The 23,084-nt window shown below is 42.1% G+C and overlaps 1 protein-coding gene across 1 annotated transcript in view; it reads right to left on the reverse strand.

The window, feature by feature from the left end:
* NRK (Nik related kinase) overlaps positions 1–23,084 on the reverse strand; it is a 101,546-nt gene that overhangs the window by 42,439 nt on the left and 36,023 nt on the right. Inside the window, exons 3-14 of the mRNA XM_026061025.1 lie at positions 21,173–21,298; positions 20,293–20,403; positions 18,357–18,447; positions 16,019–16,149; positions 12,553–12,607; positions 10,106–10,184; positions 9,229–9,404; positions 7,640–7,712; positions 7,038–7,233; positions 6,012–6,176; positions 5,028–5,195; positions 1,212–1,364 (exon numbers count right to left, since the gene is read on the reverse strand). Of these exons, the coding sequence (XP_025916810.1) occupies positions 1,212–1,364; positions 5,028–5,195; positions 6,012–6,176; positions 7,038–7,233; positions 7,640–7,712; positions 9,229–9,404; positions 10,106–10,184; positions 12,553–12,607; positions 16,019–16,149; positions 18,357–18,447; positions 20,293–20,403; positions 21,173–21,298 (1,524 nt within the window). The remainder of the gene's footprint in view (positions 1–1,211; positions 1,365–5,027; positions 5,196–6,011; positions 6,177–7,037; positions 7,234–7,639; positions 7,713–9,228; positions 9,405–10,105; positions 10,185–12,552; positions 12,608–16,018; positions 16,150–18,356; positions 18,448–20,292; positions 20,404–21,172; positions 21,299–23,084) is intronic.

Consider the following 23,084-nt stretch of genomic DNA (forward strand, 5'->3'; position numbering starts at 1 on the left):
TAGATACGCTGTGAGAACACTAAATCTGCTCTCCCAGAACTGGTAGAAATAGCAGGAACTAAAATATTTTGAGAAAAGGATTCTTGTGTAGAACTTTTTCAGGATGTTTTCACAGTATAGATAGAGTGACCTGTTCAGGTACCACTTCTACCTCTCATACTAGAATTTTTCAAGTCAGTCAGGTCAGAAATCAGTATCTAACTGACAGATATTGGGTGACTTCTGTCAAATGCACAAAAATACACAGAAACGGCAGAGATGAGCATAAAAGAACATGGAGAAACTCTTAAAAGCCCCTTCAAACAAGGAAGGTGTGAAAAGCTTGGTTTGGAAGGTGTGAAGATATAAAATAAATATGTCTAAAATATTTCACATCTCAACAAGAAAGAAAGCACAGAGCTGCCTGTGTACAAATGAGAGAGATCATCTGAGCCTATAAGCCCACCACAGAAGGACGGCATATTAGCTGGTGCACAAAGGATGGTGCCACTGCAGGCACTTTACACTCAGAAGTAAGAAGTCCCATATGCACATTATAAGTATTAACTCTTGTTCAAAGGTGCACCCTAGAAGATCTTTTGCCTCAAGTACATTGCCCAGAGAGCTAGGGATCTTGCATTTGTAGCTGAAACCATCTGTTTCTTCAATAAGAGGGTAAGTGTTGACGCAGCAACTGAAGAATAGAAACGGGACGTCATAGACTTTATGGGCTCTGCCTGGAGGCAAAATCTGACTCTGCATTGATAACTAGTCCTTATTGCATCTCTGCATGCTTTTAGATTATTTCATAAGATCACTAACAATCTTGCTTGTGTATGTGATCTGCAGGGACAAAAATTCTGGCGTTGGACTTGTTTTGTAAAGTGTCACAAATATTTATGACGCCATATAAATAATATACCATCCAGGGACGGAAACAGCACATTCATTCAGGCTTTCTGTGAAATATCTAAGAGTTATATCATAGAGTCTGCACAGTCAGGCATCAAGTATCAAAAAATAACTGTTATCTAACCCCAATTTGCAATGCCTAAATATAATTCCACTTATAATTCAGTAGCACACGGCGGCACTAAAAATCTCTGAGGCAGATTGTCACGGTCCTCAGTCATTTATGCCAGGAAGTGGAAGGAATGAGGTTTCCCATTTACTATTCTGCTTAGAAACCACCCCACGCTTTCTCTTCCCCATCTGGAGCAGCAATACCATACCTGTACTAACACCGCTCTTTGCATCGCGGGGGTGCAAGGACTAGAACTACTGCCAGAGCCCATCCTAGTGTGTGGCGTGGCTTCATGCCCAAGCACCACTGACCACTGGAGAGAAGGCTGGATGCTGTCACTTTTCTTTCTTCGGTCCTCGGCCTGAGAACGAGAGAAGAGGAAGCAAGTTGCACACTCAGCCTCAGTCTTCGCTGCTGGGACATCCTTCCAAGAGCAGCACAGCACTGCGTCAAGCCTGATGGACCTCCCCGTCAGGGAGAGGTCAGCCCTGGCACGATACATGTCAATACTGTCTCTTAATCTGCAACCCTACCTTTTTCCATCAACCTTTTTCCCAGTCTGCAGCAAGCCTCAATATGGCACATCCAAAGAAAAGGGGCACCTGATGTGCCTCAGCTGTAGCCTGCTTTATTCTAGGCCATCCCATTTGCCACAGGCTGGGATTTTAGGTAGGAGGAATCATCTCTCCCTGTTCACTTATTTTTACAGCATTCAGCCCATTTTGCCATGCATTTATTACCTGCTTCTACAACAGTGATATGACTGCAAGTGGCCTTCCACTCTAAAGCACTTTTAGGGATCTGTTGTTTGGTGTGTTAACTGTACTATGCAAAAAGACTGAGGAAAATGGTCTAGAAGGAATACCGGTCCTTTCATTTCCTGAGGGCTCTGCAAATTACAAAATCTTTATCCCATGGTATTGACCTCACTGTTCTTTCTGGTTTCATTCAACATAACTAATTCTCATTCTCTAGTATAAATCTTAAGCATATCCTGTGATTCAGCAGCCTAGAAACAGTTCTATCCAGCAAACTAGAGATTAGTGCTATCTCACACTCAGGTCTGTGTCTGGACGGGCATTTGTAATGGTATCTCTCACTGTATCTGCATGTCTGTGCCTATGTCAGGAAGTTAAGCATATTCTGAACACAGTCAAGGAACCTGCTGAGGAGACAGAAAATGAATCCTTTTAGTCTCGCAGATCTTGACTGGAAGCAAGACTTATAAAAACAAGCAATCACAGCCAAATACCAAGAAATCCTAGCCCCAGTGAACTCAGTGGTTATACTACTCTTGAGGCCAGGTTTGAGCAACTCCTAACACCGAAGGTAAATTTCACCATAAGCAAAAAAGAAAATGTAAAAAATAGAGTGGTTTTACTAAGCTAGAAATAATTTAGCTGCTACATCTGTGTTCAAAGGGTACTTGCACACAGTATGTTATGGTCCAGATGCAAGCTCCTTCAGCCTACACTTTGGGCTCCCAGAACTGGCTCCAGCTCCAACCCAGGCACCAAGGCAGCGAACGAGTGCGACGTCAAACCTGAGCTAAGAGTCCTCTCCTCTCAGCTTATCAGGTCCTGCACCAGGGGATCAGATGCAGCACAGAGCACGAGCTCACGCCTGCTTACACCAGGGAAAATCCGCTCTGACCTGCCCGCGACAGGACAAGTGCGACAGTAAAGATGAGCAGCTCCCCAAAGGCGGCTCTGTGGCCCCAAAGACTGAACTTGAGGTTTGGAAGGGAAGAGAGGTTGTTTTTTGGCTTTGGTTTTTTGATGTCTCAACTCAACAATAATTTTGGAAAGTTTTCATATATCAATAATCAGCCCTACAAATGCCACAGAGCCCTAAAAGTTACGCAAAGAATACACTCTAGGAGAGCAGGCTATCTCCATCAGTGTATAGATCTCTCCCACGTAGAAACCGGCATTTCTTTGGTTAATAAACTGGGGAAGATCAGTATTAACAAGACCAAATTCACTGAGTTATCACCGTTAAAAATGGTCAAAACTTTTAAACATTTTTGAATTGTTTGAACAATTTTGACTGCTGACATAGTTACAAAGTCTCAAATTTCAACCAAAAAATGCAGCCCTATTCCACTAATTATGATTTTAGTGGAAGGATCTGTAACTTCCAAAAAGTTTTGAGATTATATAAATGATATTTTAAAAGAATTTGTCCACAAAACCAGAGTATATTATGGWAGCCATAAGAACAACAGCATAGTACTGTGAAGCTAAAAGGCAGGCAGTACTTTTTAAGAGTCTATGTGATTTTCCTTTTGTTTTTATACTGTTTCCAAATGAGCTTAACTTATCTGCAACTAGTAATATTTTATTTCACCCCTAAATTAAAAGTTAACAGTGACTACATACAAAAAATTCCATAATACATTTAGTTCTTCTGTCATTTACAAAATACTTGCCAAAACTAGAAATGAGTATTTGAGCTGACATTTTGTGGTTCTTTTGTCTTCTAGCTACAATAGTAGAAAAAGAAGAAAGAAAGAAAGAAAAAGAAATAGAAAAGAAAGTTAAATGAACTCGAAGTTGCATTTTCGCCCCCACCTTCACCCCTGGCCCAAGGCCTAGCAAAGGCAAAGCATTTCTATTGACGTTTATAGTGCACATTTAGCATAAGAGGATTGCCTCTCTATCCAGACCCATCTTACTCCCTAGCTGGAATAAGATATCATAAAGAGAAAACAAAACAAAACAAAATCTGACCCCCCTCCTCCTTGTATAAATACTGGTTTCAAAAAGAGTTAATTCAAATTTTAGTAATGATTTGTTTAATCAGTCAGTGCAACAAACCCTTTGGAGCTAGGGCATTCATTAGACAGTTAAGTTGTACTTCAAACAGAATTAGACAGTCTCTTGTTTTCACAGACAGCTACTCTAACAAGGGGCTTAGTATCTTTTGTCATCTTGATTTCATATCACTGCTTAGCTGTTTGCAGATTCTATTCAGTTATTAAAATGCATAATTTCAACAACTGTGGCAAAACAGTTAACTGTTTAACTGTTTATCAATATAGAAAATTTCACCTTGGAGAGCTGGTCACAGGACACAAGCACAAACTGTCACCATCAAAAGAAGGCACTTCCTTAGAGACTTCAGCAGGACTCTGCATCCCTCCTACACACATGTATGCAGAGTCTCTCCTCAAAGCCTTTCTCTGGGTATTTTGGGCAGATGCTTTCCTATGAATGCATTCACTCTATCACACCTAATATTCTACAAACACACAGCTATCCCTGAGGAGGGATCTGCAAGCTGTTGAGATTTCTGATACTGATCAAGCAAAGTCCTTCGCTTTAGGAAAGCAACAGTCCCATCAGCTGTGGAATTACACTCAAAAGCTGGGGGTATATAAGAAGAAAAAGAAAATGCTAGGAATTGCAAGATAACATATGTGAAATGGACTCCTAGCTGTTCACAATGTGATAACAGTAAGCAGAACAAGTTGGTGGGCAGAAATACTTTCAGAATTAGCAAAAGGGAATGAAACAGATTTAAAATATGTAAAAAAAGACTATATGGCTACCCCACATCCATCAACTCTGAAATACCTAAAATCCTGGGAGGTAAAAAACAAGAAAAGGCACCACAATGGGACCTCAGGGGCACAGAGACCTGTGCTTGGAAAGCAGGACACAGTTCTGAACCTGGGTTATCTTGTGAACCCTAAAATCAGGCTAAGACATCTGTTAAACCTCAGATGATGCTACCTTGAGTGATTCCTCTTTGGAAGACAAGTGAATGACACCTGGCTAACCAGCAGAAGGATCTTGCTTCCCTCTTCACCACAGTCAAATGCTTCTCTGAAGTGCAATAGGAATGAAAAGAGGCCAACCCTTATCCTCCACATTAATGGGAGCGAAAGGCTTTACTGTAATACACATGCGTAGGAAGACACAGGTCAAGCCCCAGATTTAGGTTTAAAGGCCAGCCTGTTTTCTGCTTCAGCATTACGAACTGTACCTATGACAAAACGCTACATTGGGCGAGACRATACCTCTTTGCTTGTGCTGCTTGGTGGAGAATGTGCTGCTGAAACTGAACTCCTGGGAGGCTCCTTTTTCTTCTGCCTGTGGTCATGCTGGAGAGACAGAAGCTGCGTCTGATCTTTGGGGAGAGTTCGATGCACCTTCTTGTGCTGCTGCTGCACATCTTCCAGCTTTTTCTGAAAGTACAGAAAAAGTGGTGAACCTCAAAGGAAACAATGTCCTGGAGGACAACTGAATCTGCTGGAAATACTGGCTGTGGTATTTTCAAAAGAACAAAAGTGAGCAGAATTTCAGCAGGGGCTGACTGAATAGCCAGATCCCTGAGCAATAGGAAGCATTAAATGACCCCAAACAGACTGCATTTGGCTTCTGACAGAAAAGCTTGACAGAAGAGTTTGGCTTTTTTTCAGCACAAAAGAAAATTATATTTTTCTCTTTACTTTTCCTAAAAAACAGAGGGCCTTATCAAACACTCCATGCTTTTATCTGATTACAAATCTGTTTGCCTGCTGAAACATTAGGAAAACATTGCGGCCAAAGTGACCTGACAATGAGATTTCAGCATTAAAATTACCCCCCACTTCATGTTCATTTTTGAAAAAGAGATGGTCCTGGTTATAACCCAAAGACAAACTAGAGATGCTGGAGATTTAAGCTTAAGTTGAGCTGATGCTCGAAGCTTCCAGGATAAAGATATTTTAAATCATATTGAAGCAACTGAAGACCAGCTCAGCAAGGAGGAACAGCAGGGATGAAAGTACCATGCTCATGGGAGAGGAAGTACCATTGCTGTAGATAAGAGGGTGACTCAACAACATGCAAGTAACTCGAAGGAAGGATGAATGGGAGAACAAGAGGCAGTAAATACATTTTTAAAAGTCCCCCTCTGGTCTGTGACTCAGAGGATGGGAACACCCTCAGGGAATGGAGAATGACATCAGCTACCGGAGCAGGGAGCTGTGAATTGCTGTCAGTAAAYGCTCATTTTGTACCTGCTTCTTTTCTGATTTTCTCTGGCCATCTACCATGCACCGTTCATCTTCCACAGTCCTTTTGTCCTCTTTACACCTCTCCTCTTTCCTCTGAATGGCCTTAGCCTCTGGCCACCTTTGCTCACACTCCTGCTGCCTCCGGAGCTCTTGCTCTCGCCTTTGATGCTGGATAAGGGCCAGGAAATAACATTGCTTATTTTTGCTTTACTTCTGTACCCACCAATTCTTTATGCCGGTATTCATTAACCACAAGGTCCATTTCCTGATATGCAATCAGCAATAGGGGATACCTCATACCCACCACAGCAGGAGCAGACAGTCACAAATTGCCACCACAATAACGGTCAAATGCTTGATGTAAAACCTTTGTCCTTTTGGCAGTCAAGGCCATTCATTTTGGGCATTTGAGTTTTCCGTGGCAACTGGCAGCTAAGCTAATGACAAATGCCTTCCTGTCGTTTTGAGAAGGAAGGGTTTTTCCAGAGTCCCCCAGTTCTGCTGGAGCAGCACTATGCTTCACCAATGCCAGCTCTGGAGTGTTTGCCCATGCTTGAATATCATCAGACACTCACAGTAAGAGACATGCTGGTGATTTAGCAACGCCTGCAACAGCGTAGGGCGTCAGACAGCTGAGAAGGCAGCTCTCTTGTAACCTCTTAAAAAGATGCAGGCCCAGGACTCTGGATCAGAAGGACAGATTCAGAATTGGGCAATGCACATAAGAAAATGGGATCTCTCATCCCATTGGCCTGGGCTCCCCCCACAGAGCACACTCCAACGAAATGCCCCACGTGATCTGCTCCCAAAGCTCAGGGCAGGCTGTCAGCAGGAAAAGGACAGAGGCCTTTTAAAATCATTTAACATCACTGTGTTCACAAGCGACAGAGTTCTCCCAAGGTTAAAGACTGCAATACAGGTTGTGCTGACAGTTTAACACAGCCTTCTTGCCTTTCCAAGCCTACTCTCTACTGGCACATTTTTTTATTTGTGAGGGGATGTGGAACAACAATATAAGCCAGTTCCTACATCCTCCAGCCGCCTCCTCTGCTCTTTCTGCTGCTCGATTCGCTTCTGCCGCTCTGTCAGCAGCTGCTTCTTGTACTTCTCCTGGTCCTTCAGCTGCTGCTGCTGGCGATGAGGGTCAGAACGGTTTTTGTTCTCCTGCTGCAGCCTCAGAAATTCCCGACGGAGAGTTGACTCTCCTGGGAGATTAACTATGGAGCTGAAACAAAAGGAAAGTTTCTATATGACTAAACATAACATTAAAGCAGACAGCGTACAATGCGCATTGGGAATTCCTTGTTGTCTTGTGTTAGCAATTGAAATGTTCTGATAAATCTCCAGTGTGTTGGCGATGCATCTGCATTTACTGTGCTACAAAACAGCCTGAAGCTGATTATTGGCTCCTTCATTTTAAACTTTCCTCCTTATAGCAGAGAAAGCAGTTTATTACCAGCATCTTATACTCAGCATTTATACTTGATAGCTACAAACAGTTAAAGCAACAGAGGGAATATAGGAGATAAGGGATTGAGAATAAGTTAAAAAAGCCAATCTGGCTGAGGAGAGCTGCCTTCAAGCAGAACAGCTTGGCTAGGCAAATTTCATATTCCAGTAATAAAATTAACCTTGGTTCTCCTTCATCTTCATTCAGCTCATCATCTTCCTCCTCACTTCCACTGTAATCATAGTCCGTTTCTTCTAAAAAAAGAGAACAATATGTAAATCCCAGTGAAGGATGGTGTTACTTAAGGTATTAGCTTGAACTTTCCTTCTGAGCTACATGCAGCTCACAAGGAGTTTAAGAGCCACAGGTTGCACTAGGAGGCTAAGCGGATGCAGCGTAAGATATCAAGGTAAGTAACTCAAAATCTAGTTCAGATAATGTTTCAGTGGGCAGCCCCTTTACACACTCCCATCTAAAATCTTTTCCCTGTGAATGGCTACATGGGTTTTATGAATCTAACCCATTTCCATAATCTGAAGTAAATTAGACTAAACCCACAGAAAAATCCAACCTCCATAATAACATTAGCAGAGAGGTTCCTTCAGAATGAAATCAAGATAGGACATAAGGGACTTCTACTGTCCTTCTCTGCTATTGTAAACCTGTTTTATGGCTAAATTGAGGCCTTCTGTAAACCCAGATTAAAAACAGCACTTTTCAGATCTAAATATAACTATCTAGCATTAAGTGATTGTTATCATTASGTTTTTCCTCTTAAGTGCATTTGTGAAAACCTCTAATAAGCTGTCTTTCCATTCGAATGTGTTTTGAGGTCCACAGCTGAAAGAAGTCATGGAATTTACTATTATTATTTGAGTCAGGAAATCTACACTGCAACTGCAGTTTCATTTTAAATAACAATATTGCAGTTGTCAAATCAATACTTAGAGTTTATATGTTACTTTCCAACTTTTTAGTGCTTTCCCAGTTTGCTCTCACAGTCAATAATCTTCACGATACTCCTCTGCAGGTATCATATAGACAAAAGAGGAGGGGGCAAGAGAGGGAAGGGARAATGACTGGTCAACAGGCTACAGCTCTTTCTCCACTTTGCACAGTAATTAGTGTGCAGCGTGCAGGCATTTACGCCAGTATCACACACTCCAACATTGCTTCTTGCAGGCTTTGCTCTGAATAATAAGGCTAGCATTTGCAGCAAACTCGGATGCTTGCTTTTTTTTCAGCCATCCTGCAAAACAGACGATTCATTATACTCATTTGCATCTTGTTGGAACTTGGAGGCGTTCTCAAGGACTCTTTCGTGCACTCCACTGCAAGAGGCTTAAAGAGCATTTCTGCCCTCAGAGAACTCACAAGCTAAAATTATATGGACTTGCAGTAGGTAAATTAAATGGATAGTAGACAGATGGATGAACTAAGAAACTAGGAAAGGCTTGCTGAACACTATTTAGATGCTCATAAGAGTAGGGGCCTAGGCCTTATTTGGGTTCCCTGATCACATTAGCATTAGGGTTATTTTCAATGAAATCAGGGTCAGTCAGGCTCCAAAGACTTTAGCATTTAAACACCATTAAGGATCTGGGCTTTGGCAAAAAGATTTTCAAAATGGCCCCACCACCATCAGTGACAAAACTTCCCACAGTTTTAGTGGTGCCAATATTTCAGTTACATCCGTCTTGTGCTCTGCTGCTAAAAGTAGGAAGAGGACCTATTGTCAGCATGCTTTTTATTTTATTTTTGCCACTTTACCCTTTTCTCCTTTTTTCTTCCTGGTCCTATCCAGGTGGTCTTTCAGCATGATGCGCACTTGCCGTTCATTCTGCATGTCTCGGATGAAGGAATGCTTAAGCAAGGTCTCAGTGGATGGACGGTGCAAGTAATTTTTAACGAGGCAGCTTTCAACAAAGTTAAGAAATTTCTTTGACCTGAAAAAGTTAGAAAAACGGGGGAAAACAATAATCCTTTTCCACTTGCATGCCAGGCACTACCCCTGAGTGACCTAAAGCACCAGATTTGCAAGGTTTCCTTCTGCACTGGAACTGCATGAACCAAAGGCAAGTTTTACCCATGTGCCACCTTCGACCTCCCAGAGCTGAGGCCGGGTGATGGAGAAAACTCCACACCAGACCCATTTCGGTGGAGGCGCTCTGAATTTACATCAGTATCAACATGATCACAATCTGGCCAACACGACAACTCTTTCAAAAAGTACCCTTATCCTTCTAACGTGGCAAAGATTTTCATTATACTTCAAATTTAAAAGAGAAACTAACTCTCCTTATGCCACAATGACTACCATTAACCCCCAACGTCACTAAAGTGTCCTGACAAAACACTGACCGCAGACAGCCCCATCTAAGCCTTGCCAGTAACTAAATTTCAGCCAGCCATGCCAGTCTTTAGTGACTGCATTGACTGCTGCTGTTTAGCCCGAGTTGAGAAGAACGAGGCTGCTTCCCAAGGGTAAACGAACGTGCACGAGCGGCTTACCCCAGCACCYGAAACAGTGTAGGGAAAACCTTGTGGCTCATTGTAGGATTTGACAATATCATAGTCCCTGGACAACAGAACTCAGAAATCTTCCCAAGCCCAAAGCTGCAAAACCACAGTTTACACATCTTTTTACCATTTTCTGGATTTCAGTTTTGGGGGCGGGTTCCGGGGGATGAGGAAGAGCGCTCGCATGGGGTGCATGTCACACAGGGCTGCAAGGGAAACCACAAGCCATTAAAGAGTACACGCCACCCCCACCGCATTCCTCCCCGCTTCTGATCGCTTTGACCCTGCCAGGGTAATTCCCGTGCCCAAATAGTTCCTCCCCCAGTCCTTTGCGAACGTCCCCAGCTCCAAACATCAGGGCGCCTGCCACCGGCCCTCCCTGTTAGTCAATGGCATACATGCTACAGCCGAGAAATAAAGTCTTAGAGTACAAGAAATCTTTCATGACAATATGTTGTTATTGCCAATTAACGGGGATTTAATCAGAAGAAAGGCTGCATGGCAACAGTGAGTGCAACTTCCTTTGTATTTTTTATATATAAGGCTTCAGTGGGTCATGAAAAAGCTTGCCTCGCTAGTATATCAAAGAATGTTTTACCTAAATACAAGCTAAACTTGGGATCAAAACACATATCTATTTTACTATGTCTGGTTTATGGTTCAGATAAATAATAAGCTAAATGTTAACCAAACTCTTAGCTCTGTAGTTCATAGCATAGGAGCAAATGGAGGAAGAAGAAAACCTGATGCAATTCAAGGAGCTGATAAGCTGTCACTGGAGCAAAACATAGTGACTTAGCATGTTTCATCTGTTCTGCATTTTGGGAGCTTGAGCACCACTGTTCGCCAATCTGCAATGGATCCTACCAATGCATTCAGATACTGGTTTCTTTCCAGCCCAATGTGCTTCTATTTGGTGTTATTGTTGCAGAAAGCTGAAGCTGCAAAGAACCTTGAAAAATGTAAATTCTGCCGTATCTCATACACCCAGACATTTTGTACGGCATAATGAACATGCCCTGTCTGTGGCTGATGTATAAGAGCAATGTCAAGGGTCAGAGGACCTCCTTCTCAAATCAGAGTTACTGAATGATAATGCATAGGAACTATAAGGAGGCTGATTTCTTAAGGCATACAGGTGTTCAGCAGTGATCCTCTTAAAAGCAATGGATTTACAGCAGTGCAGAATTAGTAAAAGCGAGAAGACTGTGGCCTGGCCCTTACTGCCTCACACTCCTGTCTTTGGCAGTATCCACCTGTTCTCTTGTTTCTCACATCTGGATTGTGAGTCTTTTTTTCTTTAATCTGTAACAGCAGGTAGTACAGTGGGACGGGGGGGCAGAAGAAGGCTGCTTTATAACTGTGTGTCCCAGGCACTCTTGCAGTACAAGGAAACAAAGCACAATGCAACAATATATAATGCATTAAATTTCCCTGACAAAACTAGTGAAAACATCGAATATAAGTGGAACAAGGAATTAGCACGGGAAGCTTTAAGGTTTCTCTCCAAGAAAACTGCCTGCAGGTTCGTGTGCCTCAGGATTAAGCTTCAGCTCGGCTGAAACACAGTGTATGAAAATGTTTCTGAACTCCAGTTGGCTCCTGAGCGCTGTCAGAAACCAGGTCAGATGGGAAAACAGCCAAGAGCGTTTCTAAAGACACAGCCTACGTGCTCTTGAGCTCAGGCCAGAGCACAACCCATGCCACCCCCGGTCTCAGTGGTGACCGCATACCCCACCGCATCTTCACCGGCTGCTCACGGACCTGCTCCGTGGGCACTGGGGCAACATGATGGGTCCTTCACGGAAACAGAAAAAGGCCCTTGCATCCCGCCTGCGGCGGCCGTCTCTGCTGGAGGCACACCTGATGGAGCCGGCGCTGTGGGCGTCCCACCAAGGCTCCCCGCGGCCACCGGCGGGCCAGGACCTCCCAACGTGCTCTGCCACCGGAGGGGAGGTTCGTTTCTCAGCCCCGCTGCAGGATGTGCACCAGCACCCCGATGGCGCCCCCACCGCCAAGGTCTCCCTCCCTGGGCAAGAGCAGCAGCAGCCCGTCTGCTGTAAAACTAGGGCAATCTGAGACCAAGGACGTGGTCATGGATCCAAGCAGGCCCATGAGCCAATACAGTACTCACCCTAAAAGCAGTGAGAAATCAAGACATGCCCAGAGTAAAAATCTAACCATTGGGCCTAACTTCCCCCACTGCCTTTTTTTTTTTCTTTTAAAAGTGACTTAAAACTAAAATCTTTCTTGTCAAATATTTTCGCTAATATGTCAATCCCTTTTGCTTATCTGAATCCACATGCAGTGATGTACAAAGTGACACTAATATAAGCTCTAGGAAAAAACTTCTTGTTTCCCTAGGAAATGAAGGCAAGGAATGAAAAYACGAAGCCAAAACTTGAACGGTAGAAGAAAGCAAAGGTGCACAAATGAGAAAAAGTCACAGATTATTTGGAAAGATACAGCCAGAACTTTGTACATCTGTGTATTAGTCAAGCATGAGCTATTTTAATACTGAACGTGCTCCCGAAGCTTAGAAACGCCCCCCCTCCCCAACACCAAATCACTTACGAGGAGCTCCTTCAGCCATTTCAATAGCAGTGATTCCCAGAGACCACAGGTCACTCTGCAGGAAAAGAAACAGCGCACATTGCAACTTGCAGCATTTAAAGGGTTTTTTTGGTATTTTGGGTTTTTGGGTTTTTTTTTTTTGAAATTTTCCTAGATTTCTTCTGGATCAGGTCATTTTAGTGTGAGAGTGACATACATTCTGCTCCCTCCCAGTCCCTACTGAGTTTTTAGGAAATGTGCTAATAGTCAGAAGCTTTCCATTTCCCATGTACCACGGAATAGCTGATTCATCATTTAAGCAGCCAAACCCAAAATGCAAACCTCTTGCCTTCAAAAAAGAAGATGCAGAATATAGCAGGCACCGTTAAAAACATGTCTCAAGTCTTTAAACTGCTGTGACAAGGCAGCAAGATAGGACCTCCCTTGCACCCCTGCTCTAGGCCAGTAAAATTCTGGTCTTAATGCTTAGTTCAGAGTAGTCATTCCTGAGTTTCTACACTGATGGAGCAGAAATTATAGTCAGGCCCAGGGTCTGACTTTTTCCTATCTACAAAGTCTCCAGTTGCATGCTTTTGGGCACATGAAAGGAGAGCACAATCAGGCAAGTCAGATTTACGCCTCAGTATACGCTGAGCTCAGTTGCCTTAGTCTGGAGTTTCAACTTATCTGGATGCTAAGGGCCAGGCTCTGATTATGGAAGGTAAGTTGGGAACACTACTAGTGAAGGTAAAAACTTCGCAGGTTTCCACCTGATTAATCGTGTGCATTGTTTTTCTATTTCCATGTCTAAATGTAGCCAGACRAGAGAGACATGACCAAATCAACATGTGGGGTTTCTCTAAAATTGTCTTTTAAAAGGGAGGGTGATAGACAGAAGGCAAACATTCAAAAATCAGAAGCCATATACCACCATAAGAACATGATGGTGCATCATATCATGTGAGTATGATTGTATATATGACATAATGATGGCTCATATCAGACCTGGCCCTCTATCTAAATTTGACTTTACCGACAGTGCCTTCTCAGTCCAGCTGCTCTGAACTGCTTTATGCAAGCTGAAAAACAGTTTCTGTTATAGTTTGCTGAGGGATCTGAGAACAAAACTTGTAGAAATTTAATAGATTCAGGATCCTGACTTGTTATTAAATAAATGACTAAAAACGAGAAGAGAAAGTCTTCTAAAAAAACATGAAAAGAACGACTATCGCACAAGTATTCAGGGAAAATGGGAGAAACAAGCAGGCTACAGAGAATTTGGCTTGGGATTTCAAAGTGTGAGGGGCAGCCAGGTGAAAGGGAAAGCAATAGCTGTGTTTGTAAAGGTCAACCTGCATATATGTACATCTGCATATTTGTTTTTACTCATTTATTATCATTTTTATCATTTTTTCATCAGAGCTGGACCAACAAGAAGTTACAGACACCAAAGAATGGCTTCCTGCTACTCTTCTCATCACATCCAGTACAAATCTATGTAAAAAAGACCAGCTCTTGCCACCTTCTGAGTCACAGCACTGTCCACATCAGCACTTCCAAAACCCTTTGCTGATCGGTTTTAAACTACCATCTGCAGAATCTGTTCAGAAGCAGGCATAAAGACATAAATGCAAGCAGATTAACTGTGTTTATTATTCAAGGCAAGGAAACCTCAAAAAGTAGGGGTGCAAGTTCCCTAATGCTTATGTAGTCTGAAAAGAACACATTCTGAAAAGAAAATCAACTGGGGACAGAGAATGAAGACAAGAGATTCATTTCTTGAGGTTTCTGCATAAGATTTATATGGTATGAAAAATAAAATAAAATCCAAGAACATTCTTTGGTCATGACTGCCATTCACACAACGTAACTTCACACTGCCAATGCAGCACAGAAGGTCTTAACAACTGAGAATTACAGCCTCTGATTCAGTAGAAAATGGAAGTAATAACAGAAGATTTCTGAAGCCACAAYTAGAATTAGAGGTGCAAAGTGGCAACAAAGATAGCATCCAAACCAAGAGAGGGCCTGGAGAGAATGGCTGCCCAGAAAGTCATTCCTGGAAAACAACCTGCATGGTGAATGTAGACAGACAACATTGCTGGGGATAGGCCAGAGGACAAAGAATAACATTTGTTAAGTCTCTCTGGAGAAGTATCAGAATATTATAATAGGTAGGAGAAGAACCAGAAAAAAAGCATTTGATAGCTGTCATTGGTATGCGGTTTGCAGAGCATGTAGGTCACCCCAGAAGAATACAGAAACTGTTTCTTTGACACCAATTAAGAGGATATCCAGCAYGTGCTCATACAGGAGCAAAAACAAGCTCAGGGACTCTTTAACCAGTGCAACCGTAAGGATATAACAATAAATCTCAGTCTTTTCTGCTTGAGAGATTGGTAGTGAAGACTAGGCTGCATTAGGAAGAGCGATGCCAGCAGGTCGAGAGAGGTGATTATTCCCCCCTGCTCAGCACTGGAGAGAGCACACCGGGAGCGCTATGTCCAGGTCTGGTTTGCCCAGCACAAGAAAAACAAGGACATATTGGAGTGAGCCCAGTGAAGGGCCACAAAGATGATTAAGGGACTGGAGCTGGGAGGCTCCAGGCTGCAAGCTGGGATCGTTCAGTCTGGAGAAGAGAAGGCTGGGGGGATTTTATTGATATGTATAAATATATGATTTGGGAGTAAAGAMGACAGAGTTAGACTCTTTTCAGTGGTGCCCAGGGAGAAGACAAGAGGCAATCACACAAGCTGAAACGCACAAAATTCCATTTAAACATAAAAAAACCCTTCTTTACTGTGAAGGTGGTCAAACACAGGAGCAGGCTGCCCAGAGAGATTGTGGAGTCTCCATCCTTGAGATATTCAAAAGCCAACTAGACACAGYCCTGAGCAATCCRCTGTAGCTAATCCTGCTTGAGCAGGGCTTGGACTGGACGATGGTCAGCGGTGCTGGCCACCCTCAGCTGCCCTGTGCTTCTGTGAACAACCAGAAATCATTCTGGGATGAGAAACCTGTTAGTCACATGCTCATAAATGGGTGAAATGATATGAATTACTGTCAATTTACTCATGATTTATAGCTGAATACAGAGTAAAATAGCTCTATCAGAGGAAAGCAGTACCCAGCCATACTAGCTACTACACCACTTCTCAAGCGTTCTTCCCAAGTTCACCCTTTGTYTTCCATCCTGACCAGCAAACTCCTTATATCAGAATATGGCACTTTTGCACTGAAAGGAAGCTCACAGACGTGTRTTTCACATATTAACAATTCACAAAGGTAGTCATAGTGAAACTCAATTCTTAGAAAAAGAAAAACAAAAAACAACCACCCACACATTACATTACATTCTATTTGTACAGTTACAATACTATTGCGGTTTAAAAGGAGGGAAGCTTGAACTTTTCAAGTTCAGTGCTTGAAAAGGATTTCAGCAACAACCTGCATGCTTTGCTACCCTACACAGATTTGTAACACTTACTCTGTAATCATATGTAGAGTCTGGGTTCTCCTCACAAGCAATGACCTCAGGTGCCATCCAATACGGAGTTCCAATAAACGTATTTCTCCTCCCAATAGTCCTATCCAGTTGGGCACTTACGCCAAAATCCACTGAAAAGCCAAGCAGAGGTAAAGAAATGAACAGAGTTGTATCCACGTAAAGTTTGCTCAGTTACTTTCAAACTGTTTAGATACTAAACCGTTGGGCTTCAACACATATCATATTTGAGTTCCTGCASTACATGGTGTCCAGCAGCTGAAACATAACTGCTTTTTGCTCTGCTTTGACAGAAGGATCACGGAGAAAATAAACAACATGGTAAATCTAGCAGTCAGGTTACAACTGACATGAACTGTTCTACAAAGATATTACAGAATAAGTTATGCTTAGTCTAAATGCTACATTGAAGAGGACTCAAGATCTTCATCTACTATCTGAAAGGAAAAACAATACTTATGAACATGAGAAAATTAGATGTGTCTAACAAGGCCATTTGTTAAAGTTGGAAAGAATTCTCATATCACTGGCACTTGGTTTTGAACTGCTTTGAAGAACTGCTTCCTCGCATTTGTATGTTGAAGCCCTATCTTAGAACAGGCTGGATATTATACTAGTTTATTCAGCTCTTAGATTCATCATAACCAGAGAGTTCTGTGGTGCTCTTCGTGCTGAATGGACATTACTTTCTCATCAGGAGTGTACAGCAAAATGGTTTTCTTCAGATATGAAGAGGGCCCACACAACCAATAATTATGTGATATTATTATTCTTTGAACAAAATTCTAGAATAYACTAGTTGGTTCCACTGGGGACAGCGTGAGTGCTATTCACAGAGAAGACAAAACAACAGGGGAAGGAAAAGACAGGAAGGAAATCAGCCCTATTGTTACCATCAAGGAGCCAATTTTCTCACCTATGGWTCCTCAGTGCAGATCATCTACATAAAATGATAATTTGTACTACCATAATTTAATGTGCCTGTTTATCAAATCTTCTCTAATAATAAGGTGGACCTGACCTTTGGAATCATTATGCCTTCTGTACTTCCAAAGGGAAACGTGAAAGTAATTTATAAATAACACGCTGACGTGGAATGCAACTGGACTGAGGACTTCCAGGCTTTCAAACTTCTTTACTTTAAGAGGCATTTGAGCTAGATCTCCCTGGAAACACTTTTTTTTTTTTCTTTTACTGTTGTAATTAGTAAATCTGACTCATCTTTACCCACCTAAACTCAGAGTTAGAAAGGTTTAGTTCTTTTCTCAAACATGTGAAGAGCAGTGGCACTAGTAACTAAACCAGATGGTAAACGCACACACACACGCRCRCACACACACACAAAACCCAACAACTTGCCAGTTTCAAGAGACAACTAGTGAAAGCTGGTACATACAAGGAGGTGACAGGCAGAATCCTGCCTCCATTGAACTCAACAGCAAAACTCCCTTTGACGTCAGTGAAGTCAGGATTTCACCRTAAGGTTAAACCATAATAAGGTTTAAAGTACTATTTTGCTTTCCTCCAGCCTAGTGTCTTACCCTACATCCATAGGAAATGTTTATTATTTTTGTTCTCAAACTCTACAGTGATTTCTTTCAGTTAAAGAAAAGAGAGGGGGGATAAGGAGCATTCAAAATGAGAGGTGTTCTCCTTGAGACTGCTCCTTTTAAATTACTGCCAGCCACTCTTTGTGATGTCTTCCTGAAACATAAGACAGACGTACACTGCAAGGGAGATACGTACTCGATTTTGGTCTTAGAAAGTTAGAAGTTGTCAACATCGACATGTCACAGATRGAAAAGGAAATGAGTAAACTCTCAAACGTTCTTGGGAGATGACTATTAGTAACTGCTACTTTTCAGTGATAGCCCCTGCACATGAGTAGTTTCACATCAGAGCCTTAACATCTATTGTCAGATTTACGAAAATCTCTAAAACCACTTCCTATGCTAAATGGATTAGCAGAATTTATTCACCAAACATGTTTTTTTCTAAAGTCATCTTGAGTGAAAGGGCAAGAACAACTTTGTATGCTGGGAGTTGGCTGTGAAGGCCTGGTAGTGCTGTGACCCATTAGACAGCTTCTGTGTTTGACTTCCCAGAAGCAGCTGTATTCCCGGCATGCTGTGAGTGACAACCTTGCAGAACATGTCATGTCTTTTCAGCTCTTTCTACAGAGAGCCACCTCATAACCACAAACCATTAACACTGCTTGACATAGCTACTGCCTTGGGTTACTGAAGGTTCTTTCCAAGATAAGATGGAAATTTTAAAATTTTAATGCACAGGATTCTAACACACATTTAAGGAAACTTACCCAGCTTTACTTCTGCATTTTCAGTGAGTAGAACATTCTGTCCTTTAATATCTCGATGGATGACATGGTGAGCATGAAGATGTGCTAAGCCCTGAAAGAAAACCAGGCTTTCCTTATTCTTTCTTCCTATCATTATCATGAGCTCAGCATTGTTGCCATTTTACATTTTTACCCTTCTCAAACTTCATTCATCGKGAAAATTCTTTAGATGTGATTAATAACATGATCACCCCAGTTTTGGCAAGGAGAGGGGACAGCAACCACAGGCCTGATCCTCTTCTCTTTCATCCCCAGGCCTGACAGTAGTGGAGCATCTCTGAAGTCAAGTGTGAAGAGAATGAGATTCCAATAATTTAYACCTCGGTTTCAGAATCAAAGGATGCCTCCTTATACTATGTGTTAAAAGCAAACAAAAGAGGGAAAGAACAACGCAGAATGCTTTGTATGAAGTATAGAGTTAGCAGGTGGCTGGCCACAGCCAAATTCTGCATTTGGCAAAACTCTAATTGTATTCAATGGTAAATGAACAATACACAGTCCAAAATACCATGACAGAACCTGGTTTTGAATGTAGCAAATATTACCTTCATTCAACTAATATTTGCAATGTTCTGGCACCTCCTTCCTTCCAAAATTATCCATGGTTAAACTATCACAGATATAATGGAACACACTAAAAGAATACATTATAATTAGCCAGGGGATGCTTTGCTCAGAATGTTTATCCTCTGTAATACTAATGACTTCAAACAGAGCTTCAACCCAAATCCTAAATTTTCCAGAAGGAAACATTTTCAATCCACATGCAATCAAGTCATTCTCTGTTTTCAAACAAAGATGATTAAATCCAGTCTCTTTTCGTTATAAAAACATGCTGTTACTGTTTTCAGTTGCAAGGGCATAAACAAGCTTTTAACATCAATATAGTTTTAACAGAGGTGTTATAGCCACACAAATAAAAGGATGGCAACCTAACCAGCCCATTAAGAATTTCTGACAGGAGAGCTCTCCCCACGATCTCCAGCTATATTTATTACAATCTGCAATCCAATGCCAAATCCAGGTGAGATGGCTGATGTTCTCTATTGAGCACGCTTCTCATCTCCACTGTTCCAGAAGCAGAGAATTTCAAGCATTACTTTGGCATAAGTCATTTAAACTGCGGCTCCCAGAATACACGCTTATTTTACCATTATTTAAAAAAAGAAGTAAAACTGCATTACAAGGAAGATAGATCAGTGGCTGTGTAATGGGTTTTGAAATTAGAACGACAGGTTCCAACATTTTTTTTTCCAGGCTAGTTCACTAGACTACACTTTCTTCCGAGCTTCAATTATATCATGAGCTTTGCTTTCACAGAAGATGCTTAGGAATCTGTACTTTCCAGGAACAAAAAAAACCCCAAAGCCTGCATAGAATGAAATACAGTCCCAAGATTTATCTTGGGGAATATTGCTGCAGCAGGGCCACCTTTAAGATTCTGGAATGCTGCTTAGTCAACATTGCTTCTAATAGTGCAGAATACAGGCCCTGAATGCATGCAGATCAATGAATTATGATGAGAAAGATCTTACACAGCATGTATAGCTGGAGCAAAGAGCACTAAGATCTGATGATGTGGAGGGCAGACTTAGTGAACATGGAAAATTTATTCACTAGACTTCTAGAAGAGTGGCTATCTGCCACAGGAAACCATAACCTATGTGCTCTTCATACAGGACATGGGATTAACTATAACAATATGGGATGTCAAGCAGCCATCATGCTGGCTGAYGAACCTTTGGGCCCTTCTGAACTCGAGGGCCACAGTCCACAAGCCCCATGCTTCAAAGCCTTAAAATGATACTGCTCATTGGTGTCATGTGTTAGTGACCAAAGGCTGGGAAACGTCTTTTGTGCGGCAAATGAGCAACAAAGCTCTGCTGGTATGACTCACCCTGAGAACCTCTCTGCAGATGTATGCAATCCAGTCTTCCTTGAAACAGTTACCTTTCGTCTTCTTTACCAAATCAGTCACAGAGCCAGCACCACAATACTCCATCACCAACTGCAGGGAGACAAATGCAACACCTTTGTCACAGTACGGACAGCGCACTGGTAGAGACACCATGGACATCACCTGTCCCCCCACGATCAAGGTGTGGCAAACCACATGCCACCCTTCCGGATGGAAAGCAAAGGAAAATCTCTTGTTTCCTGAATGACTCACATTGCTGAATACATAAAAAACCTCAGTAGTGCTCCTCTGCTTTTATAGGTTGTGGGCACTTCTTTTCTTTCTAGAAACTACAAAAATCAGGAAAACAGGAATTAACAGCACTGAAAAATGTGGGAATTTTTTCAAAATTTCAAACTTCTCATTTTGCTGCAAATCTCCAAAAATATTGCAGCCAAAAAAACTCGAAAGGTCATTCTTCCTTCTTTGTTTCATTGCCTGTTTCTCTGCTAGCTTTTTTTTTTTATTATTTTCCAACTGGGAAAAGGGGGAGGAGCAGACAAAAAAAGGTTGGGGGGGAGGATAAGCTCTCCTTCATGTTCATTAAAGAAAAAAAAAAAAGAAGCATTTACTTAGGGAAAAAGAGTTCTTACTAGAAGTCAGAGTGACAAAACAAGCATCATCACAAACTTATGCCCATCCTCAAAGGAAATCACAGAAGATGGAAGATGTGTGGGGAGGAGGGTTTTTACCCTTTTATAAGATATTCCTCAGAACAGTGCCTCAGAGTTTCACTGAGGCAAGATCCAGGCCAGGTATACTGAAGCTCTACAGAAAGGAGCTGGAAACCTGATGAACATGAATGGCAGTAGACACTTACCCAGAGCTGATCATCTTGGCCTGCTGGGCTTTTCTTAACAAATGCGCCATAATATGTAGCAATATTACGGTGATGAGAATATTTTTTTAACATATTTATCTCCAACTTGATTTCTTCTTCTTCATTCTGTAGCAAAAGAGAGCAGAATGCTTTAAAGGAGACGAGATCTCTGAGAGCCAGGTCTGCCCAGAGTAGCTGGGCAATCTCTGTCTTTGGAGGTTTTCAAGACCCAGCTGCATCTTGAAAGCCCTGAGCAACCTGGTCAGATCCCACAGCTGAYCCTGCTTGAGCAAGGGGTTGGACTAGAGACCTCCTGAGGCCCCGTCCRGCCTGAATTATTCTGTGATTCTAAGATAGCAAGGGGCAGAGTCTGAAATGGGGGACTGAATTACCCTGGTCCTTCGGCCTTAAAGAATGGGTTGCTAAGGTTTGACCTAAAGAATCAAAAATGTTCCGATGTGGCTATAACAAACTCATATCCTTCCTTCCYGGGGCCTAGACAGGACCTACAACTCCCTCACTTACAGTTTCTGTATGCAGTAATTTAGCCATGGAGAAATAAACCAGATTTAAACACAAATAAAATATTCCTAACACTCCATTACTGAAATATTTGGGAAAGCACTTAGCACACACATCAGCCAATTTATCTTCCCAGTTCCGTGGAGGGTACTGTTCAGGGAAACCAAAGCGAAGAAAGAAGCGACTCACCACAAATCAGCCTCCTGAGCTAGAGCAAGGTTAGGAGCTGCTCTTTCCTTCTAGTTATGAGACCACCAGACCACACAGTATTTTTTGCCCTCCTCAAATTATGCTCTCATTTAAGTCACTGGCATGCTGAGGCTAACACACATCACCCTAAACATCTTGTTCCAGAAACTCTTCTTTTTGCTAGCTGTTTTTTCCATTGTTTTTGTTTTAGCCTCCTTAGAGCAGACATTCTCTTTTGCCCAGTGCAGCACCATGTGCAATGAGACAACACACCGCCASAGCTGTGGGGTGCTAATGGAAATACAAGTTATAATAATTATATTACAGGGAACTGCTCCTTCTCAGAGGAGAGAACTCCCTGATCTAAAGAGGTTCTCTCAGAGTTAGCCTTTTTGTGATATTGCCAAGAGAAATGGCACACAATACTCAGTTAAATGCATGTGGATTTTGCTGTCTCATTTGCTGTCCATGCATTGTGCTGCAAGGTATCTGTGTATAAGTTAAAAGGACTAAGACAAAATTGACAATCAGCTTCCCTCGCTTCAGAACATCCCAGCCAGCACTTACTAGCTGAAGGGGAAAAAAAAGAAGATCAGTAAGAAGGCAACAAGAATAGCCCAGGTCCACAGGACATTCTTCTGCACTTTTCCACAATTTTCCAGCAGCTTTGCCATGAAAGCATTCCTTTAACCATCACAATGGACTGCTCACAAAACCAGCAGCTTTGTCCTTTCTACCTGGATTAAAACATTAAAGCTGGACAGGCTGAAGCCAAATTCCCTCCAATGCTAATACACATGATACTTCTTATTAAACCCCATCAGAAAAAAAGCAATCCCAGCAGACCAGAAGGGGCCAAAAACTTCCCCAGTAATATCACTCCACAGGAGAAACATTGCCAGGCCAAAGCCTAATTGTCTTAAGCTTTAGGAAATGGGAAATGTAAAATAACTCCACTTGAAGCCAGATCAGCTATTTCAGATTTTAGAACAGCCCCTCTGTTGAACACAGGCTCTCAAGCTGCATACATTATATCAGATACTTTATTTGTCTTATGTTTGCAATTAAGGAGAAAGGAGGACCCTTAATCCTGGACTTGATTGGGCCCTGGATGCTGAATGACTTAATTAGAGAGGGTAAGGAGGAGACTGGTATAGCATCTGGAGTCCCCAAGAGAAATCAGACCTGACTCCCAGACAGC

This window comes from Apteryx rowi, unplaced genomic scaffold (genome assembly GCF_003343035.1).
Source record: "Apteryx rowi isolate R43461 unplaced genomic scaffold, aptRow1 scaffold_174, whole genome shotgun sequence".
In the NCBI taxonomy this organism is placed as follows: Eukaryota; Metazoa; Chordata; class Aves; order Apterygiformes; family Apterygidae; genus Apteryx; species Apteryx rowi.